The sequence below is a fragment of the Antechinus flavipes genome, chromosome 1, assembly GCF_016432865.1.
Source record: "Antechinus flavipes isolate AdamAnt ecotype Samford, QLD, Australia chromosome 1, AdamAnt_v2, whole genome shotgun sequence".
In the NCBI taxonomy this organism is placed as follows: domain Eukaryota; kingdom Metazoa; phylum Chordata; class Mammalia; order Dasyuromorphia; family Dasyuridae; genus Antechinus; species Antechinus flavipes.
The window spans coordinates 558785590-558807730 of NC_067398.1; the positions used below are offsets into that span (position 1 = coordinate 558785590).

Genomic DNA, 22141 nt, shown 5'->3' on the forward strand with positions numbered 1-22141 from the left:
ATAGCATTTCCATGCCTTCTGTTATTGTCTGCTTGTATTTTTGTTTTCCTTATGAGGTTATTTTTACCTTATTTCTAAATCCGATTTTTCTTGTGCAGCAAGATAACTATATAAATATGTATACATATTTAACACATATTGGTCTACCTGCCATCTAGGGGAAGGGATGGGGGGAAGAAGAGGAAAAGATGGAACAGAAGGTTTTGCAAGCATCAATGCTGAAAAATTACTCATTATGTCTTATAAATAAAAAGCTAAAATTAAAATATATATAATTAAATTAAAAAATATATATCCTTAGCATTCAACAAGTTATAATAACCAAATTAAAATTATCAAATTATAGATGTGCATGCTTTAGGTCTCTAAGTCTCTCTAACTTTCTACTACCTCTGGCTTAGTTGTTTTTTTTTTCATATTAAACTTTATTTTATTAAAGGTAACATCATATGAGGAGATCATAGAATGTGCTGACCAAAGGCTTGAGATGTCTCACTTCCAAATTGTACAGTAAGTTGACAAAACAAATTTGTTTATACTTTGCAGTTTTAAATAGTCACTAATACTTTTAAATAATTTTGTTGCTGATGAGTCAGTTTTCTTAGACTCATTAAAAGAAGAAATGCACCATGTTTTGAAATAGGACCACAGTCTACTTAAGGTTCAAAAGAAATAATACAAGTATATGATTAATAACCTAATCAAGTATATGATTTATAATCATTTCACAAAAGTCAGTGCTTTTGTTGCTGGAAGAAACAGTAATGGCAGGAAATGTGGAACACCTAGTGGCTTTCCTTTGAGCTTCTGTTCTTATTTCTATATTCATTTGTATATCAATCATGTGGGGGAGATTTTCACCACAGCTCTGTTTACTACTTCTGGGTTTGAGGGAGAGAGAAGGAAGAGAGAGTTTTTTGGATGGAGTCCCAAAATGGGTTTTGAGAATGAAGATTGGCAATAAAGAACTTAACAGGTATTTAAAAATTGTCTAACCTCAAGTCAGATAATGGTTTAATTCAGTACCAGTGCGGGGGGGAGGGGAGAAATCAAAAGAATAGATTTAATTGTAGACTGGAATATTCTGCTAGCTTTTGGTGGTGGTTGGGCTAGATGTTGTGGTTACTCATAACCTTAAGCCATGCATTGAAAGTGCTGTAGTTGTCTCCTAGTGGTGAGAGGCTTATTAGTTATTGCGACCTTAGAATCTGATAGCAGAGAATAAAAGATGATCTTAAAGAGACTGAATAGCTGATGACCAATAAAGAGTAACAGATAGCAGTAGGCCGGCATAAATAAATGTCCAACAGAGATGATATAATGATGATTTTAAGCATGCATAGAGTATCTCTTCCTATGATAGTTACCTATCATAACTCCAGCGGGGCAGGGAACAGAGAATTTTTATGACTAGGGAGCACTCCTGAAGGACAACTACATGAGAATAATCTGGCTAGGGAATATAAACAAAAGGATACATACCAGGAACTCATGTGTCCAAGGTACATATAGAGAGTACCAGTGGCCACACCAGTGCATGCCTGCCAGTATTCTCCCTTAGCAATAATACGTTACCTTCTGCTGGGCACTGGGTCAGGCAAGGCATCTCTGAAGGTGTTATATTATTGTTTCTGTTAGATAATATTTCTCCATCTTCTGTTATATCATGACTGCTAGGCATTTGCATCGATGTCATGGTTGTGATCTGATTGCATTGCAAGAAATAGTGAATAGGAGGAATTCAAAGAAACATGAGATGACTTGTAAGATTTGACATACAACAAATTTTTGTTATTCTAAATGCCAGGTAGGATGTGGAGGGAGGAGGGGAGAAAATGTGGAACTAAAAACAAATATTAAAAAGTGTTTTGTTTTGTTTTTTAATGTAGTACTGGGGAAAAAATATTAAATTTAGGAATTGATGTAGTGATGGATTACAATAATGTAAAGGAAAATAATACTAAAATGAAGTTGAACTGAGTAATTGTAAAGACCATTCCCCTTTTGGTGGATAGGTGGAGGACTTTGAGTGCAGAATATTAAATAAATTGTCAGATACAACTACTACATTGGTTGGTTTTCCTCAATTGTTTTTCCTTGTTACCAGAGAAGGTTCAGTTTTCAGGAGATAGAGAAAAGGCTGTGTACTCAGAAATAACTGTGGTAGAAAATCAAAAAGCATCAATGTTAGTTAGTTTTTATTTTTAACTGATCCCATTAAAGGTTCCAGGGCGTAGAATGTGGATCTTCCAGAGCACTAGCTGAGCACTGTGTAGACCCATAGAAGAGCTAAGCCCACATCCAGAAAGCACTGATTCTAGGACTGAGCTGGCCCTTGGAGACAATGAAAAAAAAAAATCCAGAGTTACTAACACTGCCTTTGACATGACCTGAATAATCCGCATGCTGTGATTGGGGGCCAGGCTAACATACTCGGCCTCAGTCCCTCCATTTCATGGGCATATGTCAGGGCATAGTAAGCCCTGAAATGTTTGGCATCAGCCTGCCTAAAAGAAAAAAGCTGGGCTCAGGAAGTACTGTCAGGGACCAGCCATGGAGCTGCTGGCTCGTCCCACTGCAGAGGTGCTATGCCCTAGGCCTCCAGCAGCGCAGAGTGCAGGCCTCTCCTTTGGGAAACTGATGGGCAGTGACTACTGGATCCGTCCCTGACTCCTTGCTTTTCTGCTACAGACTATTCCCCCAGGTTCTGGCTCTCTCCTCTCTGTTAACTCAATAGTTAAATAAAGTCTAGTTTCAAAACCCAGGCCAGAAGTCATGGTCGGAGGCCTTTGTCAGGATCATTGTCCATTGTTGCTGACTTCCTGCCCCACAGGTCAACTGCTTTGCCCCATGACATCCCCTCTTCCCTGGCAGTCCTGCCCACTGGCTATGGAGGACCTCACCCTCCAATAGACCCCTGTTGGGAGCAGCCAGGGCCTGAAAAGTTCCCTTACCATGTTTTTCTTTCTGAGTAGGTAATTAGGAGAAGCCTTTTCTGGAGTCACTTGTTCTCTGCATGGAAAGGATTTCATGGCCTACTTTAGGATGTGCTATGGGTGGGGGACATCCTCTATTTTTCCTTTTGATCAGCTTTCTTCTTTGATAGCCAGAAAGAGGCTTCTGGGTGCTGATGCACTGAGTTTCAAAGCCTTTCACTGCTGTCTCCCATGTCCGACTTGCATCTACAGAGTGAAGGATGCAGAACTAAGAGAAAAAATTATACAATGACCACAACATTTCTCTCTATATCATGTTAAGGAATGTCACGAGTGAGGAGCATTTTCCCTTTCATCATTATAAGGTCACAGCTTTTACAGAGGGTGTCCTGGATGAGTTTGAAGCTACTTATATGGGCCTGGTTCAGGAAAGGTAGATAAATCACAGTTACAGCAGGGATTGTTTTCCCTGAGTCACCGTAGTCCAACAACTACACTTCAGAAGGCCACACCCCACCCCATCTGCTAGTCAATTAAATGGTTTGCTGCCACACCTACCCTCTTTTTAGAAAATGTAAAAGAATGTATGTATGCATGTATAAATAAGGGAAGGCTTATGTAGATATTATATACAAAATACTAAATAGAAATAGAATTTCACTTAATAAATATTATTATTATTATTATTTTAGTTTAGAAAAGAGGAACAGACAGCTGGAAGATTTAATTAAGAAGCCTAAAATACAAACTTCAAATTTAAGGTAAGCTTTCCATTTTTGTCAGATAAGATAACCTTAACACTGGGAAGTTGCAGAAATAATGAGCTAAATCTTGGTCTACAGAAAATAGAGAAATAGATATAAATGTGTTTTGTGCTAAAGTTTTGACATAAAAGGTTACATCTCATTTTCTTAGGTATCTCTGGAGTTCCATAGATTTAGATATTAGATTAGATTTAGATTAACATTAGAGATATTAGACATCAACTAAGCTAACCTTCTCATTTTACAGTTGAAGAAATTGAAGCCAGGAGAAAGTAAATAATTTGCCTAAAATCAAGTAAAAAGTGATATAGCTGAGACTTTAACCTAGAACCTCTACTTCCAAATGCAGTGCTTTTTTAATTGTACTAAGATATAACAATTTTTTCCTAAATGATTTTTCCATTTGTTCTTATAAAGCATAAAGGGAAAGAATTAGGAGAAAACCCACCCCTCTGTATTGGCATGGTTCATTAATTACACAGATTCCTAGAGTAAAGTGAGACCTCATATTGGTTATGTTAAACTCCCCAAAATATGTGTCAACCAGGATTTTTCTAAATTTCTTTTTTTCAATATAAGATGACCTTGTTAAGGGATATTGTATAATCTTGCTCTAGAAAAATTTAAAAATGGAACAGACTTATTTTGTAGAAATCTAATTTTCCTAAAACATGAAATACTAGGGGTAATCACAATTCAATGGAAAAAACACTGATTTGAGGTGAGAAGACCTGGTTTTAGATCACAATTCTGTCACTATCTATGTGACCCTGAACAAGTTACTTATTTTGGCCTGTTTCCTCATTTATTTAAAAAAGTTAAAAAAAAAAAAAAAAAAAAGCGGGTTCAGACTAGCTGACATCTAAAGTTTCAACTCTGAATCTTGGTCCTAAGACCTTTTAAGAGACCTTACAATTCTGAAAATCAAATTGGTTGGAATACTCTGATTAAATGATTTCCTTCCCAACCTAATTGATAAAATCACTGACCGGGCAGATAAGAGACAAAGTGTTAACATGTTAAAGTACAAAAACATCACCTCTACCTTGTTAACCTGTTATGAAGTGTGAAAGGGCAGCTTACTGTTGGCTGGTGCACATTGGCCACAAAGAACAGTACCTTCAAAAAGATATTCTGCAAGCTCCAGAGACATCAGAACAGGAATGTGACCTCTGGAGTGTGACTCTTGGACTGGTACCCTGGGACTCCAAAGGAAAGCCAGCTATGGAGAAAAAACTTAGCTCTTGAGGATTTCTCTTTGCTTTTCTTTCTCCTTCCTCTCTGACTCTTAACATTAACCATGGTGCATGTTTTTCAATTGGAGCAAGGATTCTTGACATATTTATATTAGGGACCCTGTGAGAATCATATACGTTACATTTTTTGATATTTTTGTTTGGTGTTATATTTATAGTTTGATATCATAGTATAATGATGAGACTCTTAATGTGGAGTCACTTAGGCTAAAATGATTCTAATACCCTTAGAAGCATGGGGCAAAATAGACAGTTTGTACTTTCCCATCGTTAACTCTTGTTTTAGGCAAATAAAGCAGCTTTTCGATTAGATGGACTTTTGATCCACTTATAGGCCTTTAGTCATTCTCCTTTGACTACCTTAGATAGTCCTCCTACCAATTTGTGGTCTCAATAAAGCCGCTCCTCCCCCTAAGCTTCACCCAAGTCTAGTATTAACAAGGGATCCTTAGAACTTTTTTGTAATATCTGGCTTCGATTAAAAATTCCTTCTCCTACATCTGGTACCAATTACCTGTTCTCAACCAAGCCCACTCTTAGTCTATATAACTTTGCCACCTGAACCCCAGGTTTAAACATGTTTCTTCCCTGACATATGCCCCACCTCTTCACACTGGGTAAGTTTTTTAATAATCTATTTATATTTCCATATAAATATTGTGTATTCTTTATTTGCCTACTTGCTGAACCATGCAATAGTAAAGCTCATCATTGTATCATTTTCTAAATACCAATTTGGGGGATATTTTCAAACTCAAATATTTGTTTTATTCTACACCATGAGGCCAAATAAAGCAAACTTTTTTGGCAGTTTGGCAAAGACTATGGACCTCTTCTCAAAATTATGCCTTTAAATGTATAAAATACGTAGAATTAAAAAGAAAATCAATTGTATTGAAAATACTATTATGTTTTTAAAAAATAGTAACTCCTGGCTTAGAGCTACTTGCTCAGTAGAACACATTTCACCCAGCAGACAGTAGGGACAATCAGTGATGATGCCTCTAGGGAATGTGACCTTTGGCAGTAAAGAGAGCCACATATAGATTCAAGGGAGAATAAGAACAGAAATAAGATGTGGGGAACACAAAAGGCTCTCAGAGTCTAGGTGAGTGATCTCCCCAGTAAGTATGTTGTGCCCAAGGGGGTGAGTCATGAACTTAGCATAAAAGAAAGACATTCAGCTCCGGCAATGACAGAGGCATTGCCTTAACAACATATATATTCCCTTCTCTTAAGTATGTGCCTATGTAGAAGGCCAGAAACTGTTTCAAGTATACTTGAAACAAGGTGTTAACTCAGTAGAATTGATGAGATGCTGGTTCTCTAGTTCACATACATACTTAGTACTTAGCATGGTGATGTAATGGTTTTCTAGTTCACACATCTTCAGTATGCTGTAATGATGTAATTGTACTAAGTATATAAGGGCTGAGAAGGATTGGAAATGATTCTTTCCATCTTTGACCAGCCTCGTGGTAGCTGTCCTGCCCTCATCACTTCTCTACTAAGACCAAGGACTTGGGCTGATCCTGAAAACCTCCAGAAAGCTAGCCTGAACATTACATGCCTGTCCCTCCTATCATAAATAAATTAGAGTATACTTTTGGTTTATAGGGGAGAAATTTTTGTTACTATTGTTCTTATGGTACTATCTTAGCAAATGTCTTTTTTTTTTTTTTTTTAACTAATTGTGTCTGCTGCCTAACTTTTAAAAGGAAACGAACCAGTAGAATTATAAGTTTTTTTTTAAGTACAGACCCATAGAGTACCCTTAAACCTTGAATTAGCACCTAACTTCCACCTTAAAATATGAGTTTAGGGAGCTCCTCTCTCTAACACAACAACAAAAAAGGTCCAGAAGACATAATTTCCTTAAGAAAAGAGTAATATGTGATCAAGATCTCTAATTATACCTGGTATATGAGTTATTATAATATTTCTGTAACACTTATCTTTGTGATCCAATCCTAAAAGTCTCAGAATAAATGGGACACAGAGGTAAAAGGTAGGTAACAGATTATACAAGAATGCTTAAACAGCCTTAGATTTTTAGCTTTATTTCCTAAGAAATTTTTCATGTTCTCAAATAAGTCAAAGCCAGATTTCATGCATTCTAAATCTGCAGAAAGCTATAAACTTGTGAAGATAACCTAATTCAATATTGTTACTTCACTTCAGTGATACTAACCCACACATTATTCAGGGAAAGTTTTTATCTTAGTCTTTTAAAGTGGTGGTTTTATCATAGATTTTAATCTTTGTCTTTTTAAGTTGTATTTTTATCATAGTTTATTGAATCTTGGAGGAAGAAGTTTAACAAATGAAATCAGTTCAATCACTTATTAAGGACCTACTGGTACAAGATATTATGATGGCCAAAATTTCCATTATATTTATTGTTGCAAACCCTTTCTTTTTTTTTCTCTTACAGAGCAAAAGGTTTGGAAAAACAGCCAAAGTCCATGACTGCAGTAAGTTAACATGTTATTCTTTATAATATTAGTAATTATTATATCTTAGTACTTTAGCAATTTTTCAATATATTCAATAAAATTAGTTGACATGTATATAGCATTGAGAATTATAAACTAATTTGCATGCATTATTTTATCATTTTAAAGAATTCTATTAAATGTCTATATATGAGAATACTCATGATCAAACCTGAGCCCCTGTAGTTCAGAAAGTCTGCATTTCAGTTAAGTCAACTCACTTTTTTTTAAATCTCTCTGCATTATCCCCTCCTATCCTATCTTCTAGACTAAATTTCTTCTAGTGACAACTTCAAGAGTCTCACTAAAACTTTTCTACACCAAAGCAACAAAGAGAATGTTGAGCTGTGGACACCAGTCACTATTACATTTCCTAGAGTTCTTTATAGAACTCATAACTGGTTCTGTCCCAACTCCATTCCAGACCACACACTAGACACATATGTACCTAAAAATTCCAGGAAGGCATGACATTAATCTTATCACTGAAGTTCTGTGCTAAGCAGAGTTTTGTAAAAGAATTCCTAGGTTAGCAGCAGTCTTTCAGAACTTAACCTGAAGTCTTGGAAATTGAAGACTCTAGGATGAGTCTGTCTTAGATAATTGCTTTTCCATTGTTTTCCATGACATTGTGACTTAATGAAGAGAAGAAGTAGGTCTTGAAGCCAGGAAGATGAGTTAAAAGTCCCACCTCTGACTCTTCTGGCTGTGGGACCCTGAACAGGTCACCAAAACTGCTTTGTAAGACTAAGTTACCTGGAACATGCTGACCTGTATTGGAAGAGGATGTTTTGTTACCCAGGAGTTCCCTGTACCAGTGAAATCAAAGAATTAGTCCCTATCATATCGCTGTCCAATATTTTAACCACTTGTGGGGAATCAATTTTTACCTCACTACAGAACACAAGGAAACCATTAGGGAAATCACTTTGCAACACAAAAATTACACAAATCCCAGATAAACTTTACCCCCCTTTTTTTTTCCTATCTCATATTTTTCACCTTTTTATTCATATTACTTTCAACAAAAAATAGAGAAAAGAAATCTCATATCATTTAACTTCACTACCTGTTAACAGTTCTTAAAAGAAGAGATTGAAACTAAGCCCATTTGAAATAGTGTGTCAGAGATGTAAACAGTTCTGATTATCCATTGTCATTAATAATTTTTTAAAATCTTAATTATTATTGTTGGTGGAATTGTGAACTGGTCCAGCCATTCTAAAAAACAATTCAGAACTATGCTTCAAAAGCTATTAAACTGCATATAACTTTTGACCCAGCCACTACTAGATTTATATCCCAAAGAAATTTAAAAGAGGAAATGCATTTATATGCAACAAAAATATTTATAATAGTTTTTTTGTGGCAGTAAAGGATTGGAAAACTAAGGGACACCCAAGAATTTTGAGGACTGGCAGAATAAGTTATGGTATATGAATGTGGTAGAATACTATTATGCTATTGGAAATCATAAAGAGAATGGTTTTAGAGAAATTTAAGAATTGTGTGAATTGATGCAAACTGAAGTGAAGGAGAATAATTTATATAATAATCACATTCTAAAGTTATACAGCTTTGTGTTCATCAGATTTCCTAACTCTTTCAATTCCAGAGGACTCATGATGAAACATGCTGTCCACTTCTTGATAGAGAAGTGGTGACTTAGAGTACAATTTGAGATATAATCCTATTGGACACAGCCAATTTGTTTTCTTTGACTACATATGTGTGTTACAGGCACTTTATTTTTATTATTTTCTAATTGAGATAGAAGGAATAGAGGGAGGAAAGAAGGGAATAAGTGCAGATCTTTTAAAAGTAAAGAAATATTTAACTAAGAAAAAAAAAAGATTCCTAACTTTTTATAGTCTTCTGATTCCAGCCTAACCATATTTAGTTTGTTGAGATACTCATATTTCAGCACTTTAAGAATCCATGATTTCATCATAGCCCTTGGATAGAAAAGCATTGGGCTTGGAGTCAAGAAAGATCTGCCTCAGACACTTATTGTGAGAACTTGGCAAGTCACTTAACCTCTCTTAGTCTCAAGGTCCTCATTTGTAAAATGATCTCTAAATCTCTATATCTATTATCTTCTGTTGATCCCTCTTGGACTTCATAGATGATCTTTGAGAGCTATTACTATTGAATGAGTATGTTGAGCACCCCGATAGGAAGGGGACTGTTCCTCAAACATAATAGACAGCAACATATCAGCAGACCCTCGCTATACTCTGCTAAGAATACAACTTCTAAGAACACAAGTCCACCTAAACCATTGTAGGAGAATTTCAGTAGAAGTTATTGATACATCGTCATGCTGTGCCTATAAGTGTAATTTATAAGAAATTAGATCAGCTACACAATCTATACCTTTTTAAAATGTTTAAATAATTTCCATTGCTTTATATGGTTAAGCCTTATATTCTGGAATTTCTTGAATGTGAACAGGCTGGCTGTAAAATACATCAGCCCATAGTATTTGTGGTCTGAATTCCTTACATAAAGAATATTATAAATTTAGTTAGCAAGTATAATGATCTTGGTATTATATAAAGTCAATATATGTTTTATATTCTTTAAAACTGTAAGCTACTAAGAGTTAAACAATTTATATTTAGCTTTGTTTTCACATAGAAGCTTATGGTACTTATATTAAGTCCCTGCAACCACCAACACTTTTTTGCTGGGAATCAAAATTAAAGCATAAAACATGGTCATTGTTATCCTTGAGGAGTTTACAATTCAAGACCCTATACATACATACACAAAGGAATGAGAGGAATCTCTTTAAAAGTCTGATGTGTTATTTTTGTGTTTTATGCATGATAAAAATGAGAAATTAAATAAAATAACATTTCTAGATTTAATATAAGATTAAATAATTTCTATGTCTAAATTAAGAGACTAGGTAGTATTTCATAATAGTTTCTTTGGGTCTCTTTCCTCCGTACAATGAGTTTTTGGGGCTAGACAACCTCTAGGGAATTGTATATCTACAAAAGCCTATGATTTACATACAGAAATGCAAATGCAACATGTTGTAATTTTAGATAGAAGGAAAATAAGACCCAGCTATTTAATGACAGAGCTAAGACAAGAATTGCCCCCTCCTGATTTTCACTCTTATTCCTTTTCCAGTACAGCATACTGCTTGCCAGAGTAGAAATTTCCTCATTATTGAATTTTGATGGAACATCAAATACTATACCCAATTTCACTAAGGTTAATGGTTCTGTTGAATTGCCCAAGGTTCCCACTTTTATTCCTTTTCCATTATCATGCTAATCATACCGTCATTTTCCTACTCTCTGATGTTCTCACTAACATAATTAGGGCTATAAACTGAAACCACTATTTTGTTTCTTGTTAGCAGGTACTGATAGAAAAGGAAGATGAAAAAAAAATCTACAACATAAAAGGTTTTATATTACAAGGAATATCACCCAGCTATGCTCTCATTGTACTCATTTCCAAACATAACAAATTAGGGAGCTTCCTTTGATAGTTAAAAAACAGAAATTGAGAAATACTGACTTTTCTCTTTTCCTTTATAGGTATACAATATCTTAGAAGCAAATAGAAAAGAATTAAGTTCACCAAAACTGAAGACTAAATATTGCCAGTCATTCAGCCATCCCGTGAAGAGACTGGCTCCATAATGGAGTGCCCAAATAATATATGTAATATGATATATTAAAGTTAATATAAGAAAGAGTAAGGAGAAAATTGTTCAAGTTTTTACATCTTATTTCAGTGGGGATTTATGAATAGTCTCTGAAAACAGATTTACTCCATCTTAGCATGAACTTTTATGTAGTAGGTTCTTTTTCATCCTGATTTGTATGCCGATCACTTTAGTCATACTGAATACAACTAAGTCACTGATGGAGCTCTAATAGTAAAGATGGGGGGGAGAGAAGGGGGGGCGGCAAAATTTTTAAAATTACTCTCACTTTTTTCCCCTATTGCTTATTCTTTCAATACATTTCCACCTCAAAAGAAGTACCATATCTGAAATTCTGTGAGATTGAATGAGTGTCAGATAAAGAGTTACATTTAAGGGACTTGGTCATAATGGTGTGTAGAAACATGCATTTTCTAAATTGGCAATGTCACTAGAGAAGACTAGTAGTCACCCGAATGTTATGATAAACTATGAAATGGCCTACTAATATTAAAAACTAGCGCACCAGAATAAACATAGATGCACATTGAGCGCTGTATGTTTGGGAATGGCACTTTACAATAGTAAAGTTAGATTAAGATTGCAGAGATACTGAAAATTTCTTTGGAGTACTGAGTAAGATGTTCGAAAGAAAGGACAATGCAAATGCTGCTGACTTTTCTGAGGCTGTGTATACTTACACATTTCTTATGTGTATGAGGAATTCAAATCTTTTACCTAAGCCACCTTCATGGCCATTGGAACATTTTGTCCTCAGATACCCATTCCACTGGGGGAAGTCTTCACATGCTTGGGAGTAGACATTTCCCTGACACACTAACAAATTTTAAGGCTGTTGGTTATCCTTAATAATGTATTCCACTGTGTTATATTCTTGTTGTTGAGTCATTTAAATTGTGTATGACTCTTTAAAAAAAAAAAAAACTTTTCATGAGAATTCTATTTCAGTTTAGATATTATCACATTGTCTGGTAGTTTTCACTGATTTAAAGTTTAACTTCTCTTTTTTCATTTTAACTTTTATGTTGATTCAAATAGTAGAAATAAAACAAAAACCAAGGAGGATAAATTCTTTTAAATATTTACCAATTTAGATAAACCAAGGAGGAGCCTTCAATATTCGCCTAAATTATATATAGCCTGGCAAAGTATAATATAGTCATATATTGATATAATGCAATATGCTACAGGCATTTCAGTATTTTTGCATATACATTTTGAATGTGTATGACTCTTTGTAACCCCATTTGGAGTCTGCTTGGCAGAAATACTACAGTGATTTACTATTTTCTTCTTCATCTCCTTTTACAGTTTATCTTTTACGATTTCTTTATGAAACTGAGGCAAGCAAGGTTAAGTGACTTATCCAGAGTCACATAGCTAGTAAGTGTCTGAGACTGGATTTGAACTCAGAAAGACGGGTCATTCCAAGCCTACTGTTTTATACACTATGCCACCTCGCTGCCTCTATATCCCAGTACATATTGATATCACAAATGTCATTTCCCAATTGATGTCCAACACCTTAATTAATAATTCTTTGATACCACAAAAAAAATTCCTATAAACATTTTTTGTGCATAAAGGGCCTTTTCCTCTTTCTTTGATCTCTCTGAAGGTCTCATAGTAGTATCACTGGATCAAGGGGTATATACTGTTTAGTAAACTCTTGGGTATAATTCCAAATTGCTTTCCAGAATGATTGGACCAATTCACAGCTTGATCAACAGTACCTCAATGTACTATATCAATATAATAAAAATGACAATATTACCTAAGTTACTTTATTTATTTAGTACCATACCAATCAGACTATCAAAGAAATCAATGAGAGAAAAATAGGAAGGATGGGGGCCTGGCAGTAGATCTCAAACTATACCTCAAAGCTATAATTGTCAAAACAATTTAGTACTGGGTAATAAAGAGGTTGATCAGGCACACAACATATACAAGCAAAAGGGCACAGTAACCTAATATTAGATAAATTCAAAGATCCCCACTACTGGGGCAGGAGCCCAATTCAACAAAAACTGTTAGGAAAACTGGAAATCAGTCTGGCAGAAATTAGGCTTAGATCAATACATACCATATTCCACAACACATTTTAAGTGAAGATGTGACATTAAAATTAATGATGAAACTTAAAAAATGAGAAGATATATCTCATATAGCTATGCATAGGATATGTATTCTTAAAAGAGTTGGTTAATTACAAAAAATTATTTAGATTACATGAAACTAAAAAGATTTTGTATAGATAAAAAATGCACATAGTGTAGTCAAATGGGAAAAAAATTCGCTGATAAGGGTTTGATATCTAAGTTATGTAAGCAATAAATATACATAAAACTAATAACCACTCCCCAGCAAATAAGTTGTCAAAGGACAAGAACAAACAATTCTCAAAACTGCATAATATTCCTGATCACTATAAGAGACATGCACATCAAAACAACCTTAAAGTTTTACCTCACACCCTGAAAATAGGCAAAGATGACCAAAAACCTGCCATATCTCTGTGGATTGGATTGTGGAATGATTGATACACTAATACTTTGTCAGTGGAACCATGAAATGGTATAACTGTTTTGGAAAGCAATTTGAAATCATGTAAATGTCCATACCCCTTGAACCTTGATGAGGCTATCACTAGACATATCATAAGGAATATATCAATAAGAAGTCCTCACATACACTAAAATACAGCAGCACTTTTTGTGATAGCAAAGAACTGGAAACAAAAGAGATGCTCACTGACTGAGAAATGGCTAAGCAAATTGTGTTGCATGAATTACTGTGTTGTAAGAAATTATTTAAATGATAAATATAAATGAGTATGGAAAGATTTATATGAACTAAAGGGGAAGGGAAATAAGCAGAACCAAGAAAATAATAAATGTAATAACCACAATGTAAATGGAAAGAATAACCACACACCAAAAAATCCAAAGTGAATGTAACAAAATTATAAAGATTAAACATAACTCAAATGAAGAAATAGGAGAGGATAGCCCCAACCTACCTATTATATATTTTTAGATTTTTTTCAATGTATTGATCAGTTGTGCTAATTTTTTTTCCTCTTTAAAAAAAATTATGTATGGGAGAACTTCATGGGGAAAGGATAGGGAAAGGTACTAGATTTAACTATGATGATGTAAGAAACAGAAGACATTAATAAAAAAATCTTTTAAAAGATAAGCTCAAAATGGGTTCATCACTTGAAGACATAAAGGTTTGTACAACAAAGTAGTGGAACATGAAGTAATTGGTTGTCATCTAGGATATACTGCAACATATCTAACATATATAGGACTGCTTGCCATTTAGGGGAGGGGGTGAAGGGAGGGAGGGAAAAAATTGGAACAGAAGCGAGTGCAAGGGATAATGTTGTAAAAAAAATTACTCTGGCATGATTCTGTCAATATAAAGTTATTATAAAATAAAATATATAATAAAAATAAATAAATAAGTAATTGGTTGTCATATTTATGGATAGTAGAAGATTTCATAACCAAATAGAAGATGGAGAAATGTACAGAAAATAAATTGGATGATTCTGAGTACTTTTTTAAAAATCCCCAGGGCAATTAAAATTAGAAGAAAAGAGGAAAAGGGGAGATGTTTTGGTCATGGTACACATCTTTGCAGCAAATGTCTCTGATAAAGGTCTAATTTCTAGGACATATTGGGAACTGAGTTTAATTTATAATAAGAGTCAATCCCCAACTGATAAATATGGTCAAAGGATAAGAGTCAGCAGTTTTCAAAGGACATAATCAAAACTATTAAAAGCCATGTGTGGGGGAAAAATTGTTCTAAATCATTAATTGGAGAAATACAAAATTTTTTTGTGGTTTTAATGGGTTAAACTACTCATCAGATTAACTAAGAGGGGGACAGCTAAATTGTGCAGTGGACAGAGCACCAGCCCTGGAGTTAGGAAACCCTGAGTCCAAATCTGGTCTCAGACATTTGACACTTACTAGCTGTGTGGCTTTGGGCAAGTCACTTTACCCCAATTGCCTCACCAAAAAGAAAAAAAAAAAAAAAAAACTAGCTAACAGATCAGAAAAAAACAAAACAAAACAAAAAAAAAGATAAAAACTGAAAGGGCTGTGGAAAAAACAAGTATACTGTGTACTGCCAGTGGAGCTGTTGAAAAAGGTTTAAAACTGCACATAAGCTTTAACTTAGAAATACTGTTTCTAGGTCTAAGCCCCAAAAAGATCAAAGAGGAAAAAAGAACCCATATATACAAAAATATAACAATTCTTTTTGTGGTAGCAAAGAATTGAGAATTTGAAGGGATTCCCTGTAATGGAGAAATTGCTTAAAAAAAAAAAAAGTTAATGATAAATGAATTTGATGGAATACTGTTTTGAGAAATGATAAAATAGGATGATTACAGCAAAACCCAAAGATCTATATGAATTGACACAAAATGAAGTGAGCAAAATCAAGATAATTCATACAATAGCATCACTATTATAATAACCAACTCTGAAGGATTTAGTAACTGATCAATATGATGGCCAACACAATTGCAGAGGACTTATGATGAAACATGCTATGTATTTCCAGAGAGCTGACAGATGGAGTCAGTAAAAATTAAAACATAGGGGCAACTAGGTGGCACACTGGATGGAGCACCAGCCCTGAGGTCAGGAGGACCTGAGTTCAAATCTAGCTTCAGATACTTAAAACTGCCTATCTGTGTGACCCTGGGCAAGTCATTTAACCCCAATTACCTCAGGAAAAAAATTGAAACATTTTTATCTCGTGCTTTCCTTCATTCCCTCCCCTCTGTTATGTGTCTGCACATAACAAATGCAGGACTTTGTTTTGAATAACTATACATATTTGTAATAAGTTTTTTTTCCCCTTTATCAAAAGGTTGGGAGGTTGGGAGGAAGGAGAAAACTAGAACTAAAAACTAAATTTTAAAAAGTACACCAATGTGCCCATTTTCCTGTAGCTCTTCCAACATGCCATTTTCTTTTGGTCAACTTTGCTAATCTAATCCGTGTAAGGTGGAACCTCAAAGTTGTTTTAGTTTAGAATTTTCTAATAGTAATTTGTAGCATTTTTTCCCATTGAGATGTAGATTGCTTGATTTCTTCAAGAACGACATTTTGATATCTTTAGACCATTTATCACTTGAAGATGGTTATTCTTATGAACTTAAATTTAATCATATGATTTTTGTCCTTGTATAGTAAATCATGTTTATTGTTTTTCAAGTATTAAATCAATCCTAAATTCCTAGTATAACCCAACCTGAACAGAATTGTAAGCTTTGTATGTTGCTATAGTCTTTACTAATATTAATTTAAAATTTCTATATCATGCTTTATCTTTTTCTTGTCCTTCCTTTCTCCTTGTTGAGTACACTAAACTTGGTTGTGTTTTCAGCCGTTTTTTTTAATAGTTTAGATAAAAGTGAGTAATGTCTGATCCCTTCAAGTTTGTATAGACTTCTGTTTGTGCATCTTCATTGAGATAAGCTCCCTCATTCTTCCTCCTTTTTTTGCTCTAATTTATCCTTCCCACTTCCCTCTTTTCTTTCTTTAAATATCATCAAAATATAACAAAAGAACTTCTATAATCTGTTTTATTCCCTTTAAGACCCCTGTTAGAGTTCTGAACCCAATTAGGGTTCTGAAAAGACACTTTACCTCCCCTGTACCCCATTAGAATTCAAATAGGTAGTATTCAGTCTTTTTCAGTCATGTCTGATTCTTCATGACCCTATTTGGGGTTTTCTTGGCAGAAATACTGGAGCAGTTTGGCATAGTCTCCATTTTAAATGAAGAAGCAAACCAGTTTAAGTGACTTTCCTAGGGTCATACAAGTGAGGCTGGATTTGAAATCAGGAAGATGAGATTTCCTGACTCTAGATCCTGCATTATATCTGCTGCCCTTGAAGCTAAAGTTGAAGCTATATTTGTAAAGTGATTTTTGATTGTGCATTTGAACTTGTATTCCTTTGTTCTTGCCTCTTATTGGTATTTTAAAGTTCCAGTTCAGCTCTAATCTTTTCAACTGATGTGCCTTGAAGTCCTCTAGTTTTTAAATATCTACTAATTCTAATCCTGTACTGAGTCAAGATAGACTTTGATTTAATCAGGGTTCATGATCTAGATATAAAGAATGATATTATAAACAAAATTAGAAGAACATAGGATGGTTTACCTCTCAGATCTGTGGAGAAGGAATTTGCGAACAAAGAATTAGAGATCATTATTGATCACAAAATAGATAATTTTAATTATATTAAGTTAAAAAGTTTTTGTACAAACAAAACTAAGGCATTAAAGATTAGGAGGAAAACAATAAACTGGGAAAACATTTTTACATTCAAAGGTTTTGATAAAGGCCTCATTTCTAAAATATATCGAGAATTGACTCAAATTTATAATAGTTCAAGCCATTCTCCAATTGAAATTTGGTCAAAGGAAATGAACACAACTTTCAGATGAAGAAATTGAAACTGCTTGTAGTCATCTGAAAAGGTGCTCTAAATCACTATTGATCCGAGAAATGCAAATTAAGACAACTCTGAGATACCATTACACATCTGTCAGATTGGCTAAGGTGACAGGAAAAGATAATGATGAATTTTTTTTAATAGTAAATATTCTGCTACTATTTATTAAATACTGCATGGTTTGCTCAAGCTAAGATGAAACCACATCATGAATCAAACGAGCATTTTGTACTTCCTTTCCTTACCTAGTCCACATCACACCTACTGCACTTCTAAACATTTTAGGAAATCCACTTAGACTGAATCCTTCCAAAATAAACTCCTTGGATTGTACTGCAGTTCCACTAAGCGGTATAAAATGCTGGGTTGTGAGAGTTTACTTATCACCCATTCATAAGATACTGAATCAACTTTTCATAAGCATTACTGACTGCTTGCTTTTCTTGAAGCTAGATCATTAAAAAAAAATTATACAGCAGAATTTGGCCATAGCAAAACATGCTGCCCTCTCGATAAGGAAAAAACACCCACTACCAAAAACTATACCACACAAAACCAAAAATGAACATCACTCTATCAAAAAAATCAGCAGATCTGAATTTTAAGTGCTGCAGTCATCAACATTTATATATATATATGCAGTAATATTAACAACCTCAAATATTTAAGGCACTATGTGTGGGAACAGTTTACAATGCAGCTGAGATTATTAGGACAACATTTAAGAGCAATGTCTAGGCAACATTTTGCCCATGCAAAACACATGCAAATGTGAGAACAATAGCTCACCTTTTTTAGGTAAGTGACCCAACATTTAAATACCAAGACATAGATACCTTGTTTCCCCAATAATAAGACCTATCCCGAAAATAAGCCCTCCTCTTACTGGGTACGATTCCTCTAAAATAAGCCCTCCCCCGAAAATAAGCCCTGTTGAGATTGCTACGTAGTGAAGGTGATCCCCTGCACTACACGCTACATTACGGTACCGTCTGTATGCACCGTTTCCTCTCCTCCCCCCCCCCCCCACCCCCAGATGAAACACACACTGTGCTCCGAGCTGCATCCAATCAGAGCTGCAGCAGTGAGCGCGTCATCCTGTTCTTCCCCAGTGATTTGCTTGCTGGAGCCATTGAGAGCAGTGCCGGGGAGGAGAGCTGAGGCAGGACAACATAAAAACCCGGGATGTAAGCGGGAATGAGGGGGCATGATGGAGGATAAAAGAAGAACTCAGGGGGCATGATGGAGGATAAAAGAAGAACTCAGGGGGCATGATGGAGGATAGAAGGAGCATGATGGGGTTAAAACATTATTGAGGGGCATGATGGAGTGAAAAGAAGGACTGATGGTCATAATTTTATTATTCTGTCTGCATGGGTCACCTGTGTTTTGGCAATTCGTTTGGATGGAACGAAAGCCACACCTCTAATCATCAGTAAGGGCAAGAAAGATAAGATTGAATGTGTATCAGGCATTTACGTTCTTGAAACTGAAAAAGCCTGGTGTACACAAGCCGTTATAAGAAAGTGGGTTGATTTAATGCTGTCACTTGTTATGCGAGGTAACCAAAGAGGTCTGATAATCTGGGATTCAGCCAGCACTCACCGCGCTAAAGAAATGAAGAACTTCCTTGGAGAGAGAAGAACAGATCAAGTAATGATTCCTGCAGGAATGACTGCCTATTTCCACACCCTTGATATTGCAATAAACAAGCCATTCATGGACCATTTGCACATGGAAGTCAATGACTACACTGAAAATAGAATGGAAAGAAATCAGCGTGGAAACTTTGTGAAGCCCTGTCTGCAAGAAGTCGTGACGTGGGTGAAGAAGTCATGGGATAAAATTACTGACAGATGTGTCGCCAAGGCACTACGAGCAGGTTACCTGGACAAGACATGTTCATTTAAAGAGAGCTATATTGCTGGACATGACAGATTGGGTCCACTTCTTCTGAAGGAAATAGAGGCGCAAGACATCCAGGATGGAATTCAGAGTATGGACACTTATGACAATGTTGTTGAAGAAGATGACATGATCATTATTGAATAAAGATACTTTTTTTTGTGCACATTTACCTGTTTATTAAAATTGCTGTCAATGTTCATTAAAATAAGCCCTCCCCTGAAAATAAGCCCTCTGGTGTTTTTCTGTCCAAAAAAAAATTTAATAAGACAGTGTCTTATTATTGGGGAAACACGGTAGGCCTGTGCTTGAAGGATTCTCCATTTGGGAGGATCAGAATATATATCCTATTGACAAATCCAGAAGACCCAAGAACTCTGAGGACATCAAAATAAGTTTTATTATAGCTCAATTATGGTGGACTATAAGTATATCTGCTGACCAAGAATAAGCGTACTCTCTAAAATTAAAAAAAGACAATTTTACAGGTTATCTACACAGCAATGAACTTTTTGGCCATAATAATTATAAACAATTATTCATTAAGTTGTAAAGAAAGCAGTTATGATTAGTCTTACAAAGAGAGTACCCTTATAAAGGAAATAACAGATCATCGAAGATCATCATATAATTTTCCTGAGGAGTCCATCATCATTTCTTACTATTCAACAACAGATGTAGTTTTCATGTCCCTACGTTTTTAGTAATGAACACAATTTTACATTTTGAAAGAACTTTAAAAAAAAAAAAACACAACTATAATTAGATAGAAGCCTCAAAGAAAAATATGAATTGATTTCAATATCAAAAAGAATTCCTAGAAGAGCTCAAAAAGTATTTTCAAAATGAAATAAGAAAGGTAGAGGAAAGATTGGGAAAAGAAATGAGAGTGATATAAGAAAATAATGAAAAAAAAGTAAACAATTCAGTAGATACAAAAAAAACTAAAGAAAATTAACACCTTAAAAACGGAATAGGCTAAGTGGGAAAAGACAAAATTTGCTGAAGAAAATAACTCTTTATAAAGTAGAATTAGCCAAATGGAAAAGGAGGTTAAAAAAAACTCACAAAAGAAAATAATTCCTTAAAAATCAGAATTGAGCAATGGAAGCTTATGCTGCCCTAAGACACCAATAAATAATAAAGCAAAATTTTTAAATAAGAAGAAATAGAAGAAAAATGTGAAATATTTCTGGAAAAACAACTAAATTGGAAAAAAGATCAAGGACAGATAATTTAGAAATTACTGGACTATCTAAAAGCCATGATCAAAAAAGAGCTGAGACATCATATTTCAAGAAAGTATTATGGGAAACCACCCTGATATTCTAGATATAGAGTGTAAACTATTAATTCAAAGAATTCACTAGTGATATTCTGTAAGAGATCTCCAAATGAAAACTCCTAGGAATATTATTCCAAATTCTAGATCTCCCAGGACAAGGAAAAAATATTATAAGCTTCCAGAAAGAAAAATTAAATATCTTGGAACCACAGTCAGGATACTAAAAGATTTAGCTTCTACATTAAAGGATCAGTGGGTGAGTTAGGGTTACAAACAAGAATGACATCCACAGCAAAAATGAGTATAATCTTTCAGAAGGAAAAAATGACACTCAATGAAATAGAGGCTTTCAGACATTCCTGATGAAAAGACCAGCTGAAAATAAAATCTGACTTTCAAATATAAGTCACAAGAAAAGCATAAAGAGGTAAACAGGAAAGAAACTATAAGGGATTCAATAAGATTAAACTGTTTATATTCTTATATGGAAAGATGAGACTTGTATTTTCTAAGAACTTTATTATTATTAGGGCAGTTTGAAGGAATATACATAGAGGTCATGAGTGTGAGTTGAATATGATAAGATGATACCTGAAAAAACAAAACTAAGGGATAAGAAAGAAGAATGCACTGGAGAAGGACAAAGAGAGAGGTAGAATGGGATAAGTTATTTGGCATAAAAGAGGTGTGAAAGAGCTTTTATAGCAAAGGGAAAAATTGTGAACCTTATTTTCATCAGAATTGCCTCAAAGAGAGAATAACATACACACTCAGTTGGTCATAGAAATGTATCCTACCATATAGGAAAGTAGGAGGGGAATGGAGATAAGAGAAGGGAGGTAGGAGGGCTGATAATAGACTAGAGGAAATAAAAGTCAGAAGCAAAACATTTTTGAGATAGGGTGAGAGAAAGAGAACAGGATTAATGGGAAATAGGATGGAAATACATAGTTATCACAACTGTGAATACTTTTACAGCAAGTTTCTCTGATAAAGGCTTTATTTCTCAAATATGTAAAAAACTGAATTAGATTTGTAAAAATAAAAGGCCATTCTCCAATTGATACATCACCAAAAGATATGAAAAGGCACTGTTCAAATGAAGTAATCAAAGCTATTTATAGTCATATGAAAAAATGCTCTAAATTAAAATTAAAACAACTCAGGTATCACTTCACATCTATCATATTGGCTGATACAACAGAAAAGGAAAATGATAAATGTAGAAATGTAGGAAATGTTAGAAAACTGAGATACTAAAATACTGTTGGTGGAATTTTGAAATGATTCAGTAATTCTGGAGAAAAATTTTGAACTAT

The 22141-nt window shown here is 34.6% G+C and overlaps 1 protein-coding gene and 1 long non-coding RNA gene across 5 annotated transcripts in view; one reads left to right on the forward strand and one right to left on the reverse strand.

Moving 5' to 3' along the window:
• The window catches only part of CAGE1 (cancer antigen 1), a 92315-nt gene extending 81132 nt beyond the window's left edge, over window positions 1–11183 (forward strand). For all 3 annotated transcript variants that reach the window (XM_051970725.1, XM_051970726.1, XM_051970727.1), the window contains 4 exons: window positions 440–510; window positions 3629–3697; window positions 7391–7430; window positions 11012–11183. In XM_051970725.1, the coding sequence (XP_051826685.1) occupies window positions 440–510; window positions 3629–3697; window positions 7391–7430; window positions 11012–11116 (285 nt within the window). In that variant the 3' untranslated portion in view covers window positions 11117–11183. The remainder of the gene's footprint in view (window positions 1–439; window positions 511–3628; window positions 3698–7390; window positions 7431–11011) is intronic.
• LOC127544200 (uncharacterized) overlaps window positions 1–22141 on the reverse strand; it is a 38891-nt gene that overhangs the window by 12020 nt on the left and 4730 nt on the right. The window contains exons 2-3 of one of the 2 annotated variants that reach the window (XR_007949396.1): window positions 2955–3182; window positions 1576–2334 (exon numbers count right to left, since the gene is read on the reverse strand). This is a non-coding gene — a long non-coding RNA (uncharacterized LOC127544200). Of the gene's footprint in view, window positions 1–1575; window positions 2335–2954; window positions 3205–22141 lie in introns of both variants that reach the window. The other variant, XR_007949395.1, reaches the window with a different exon arrangement.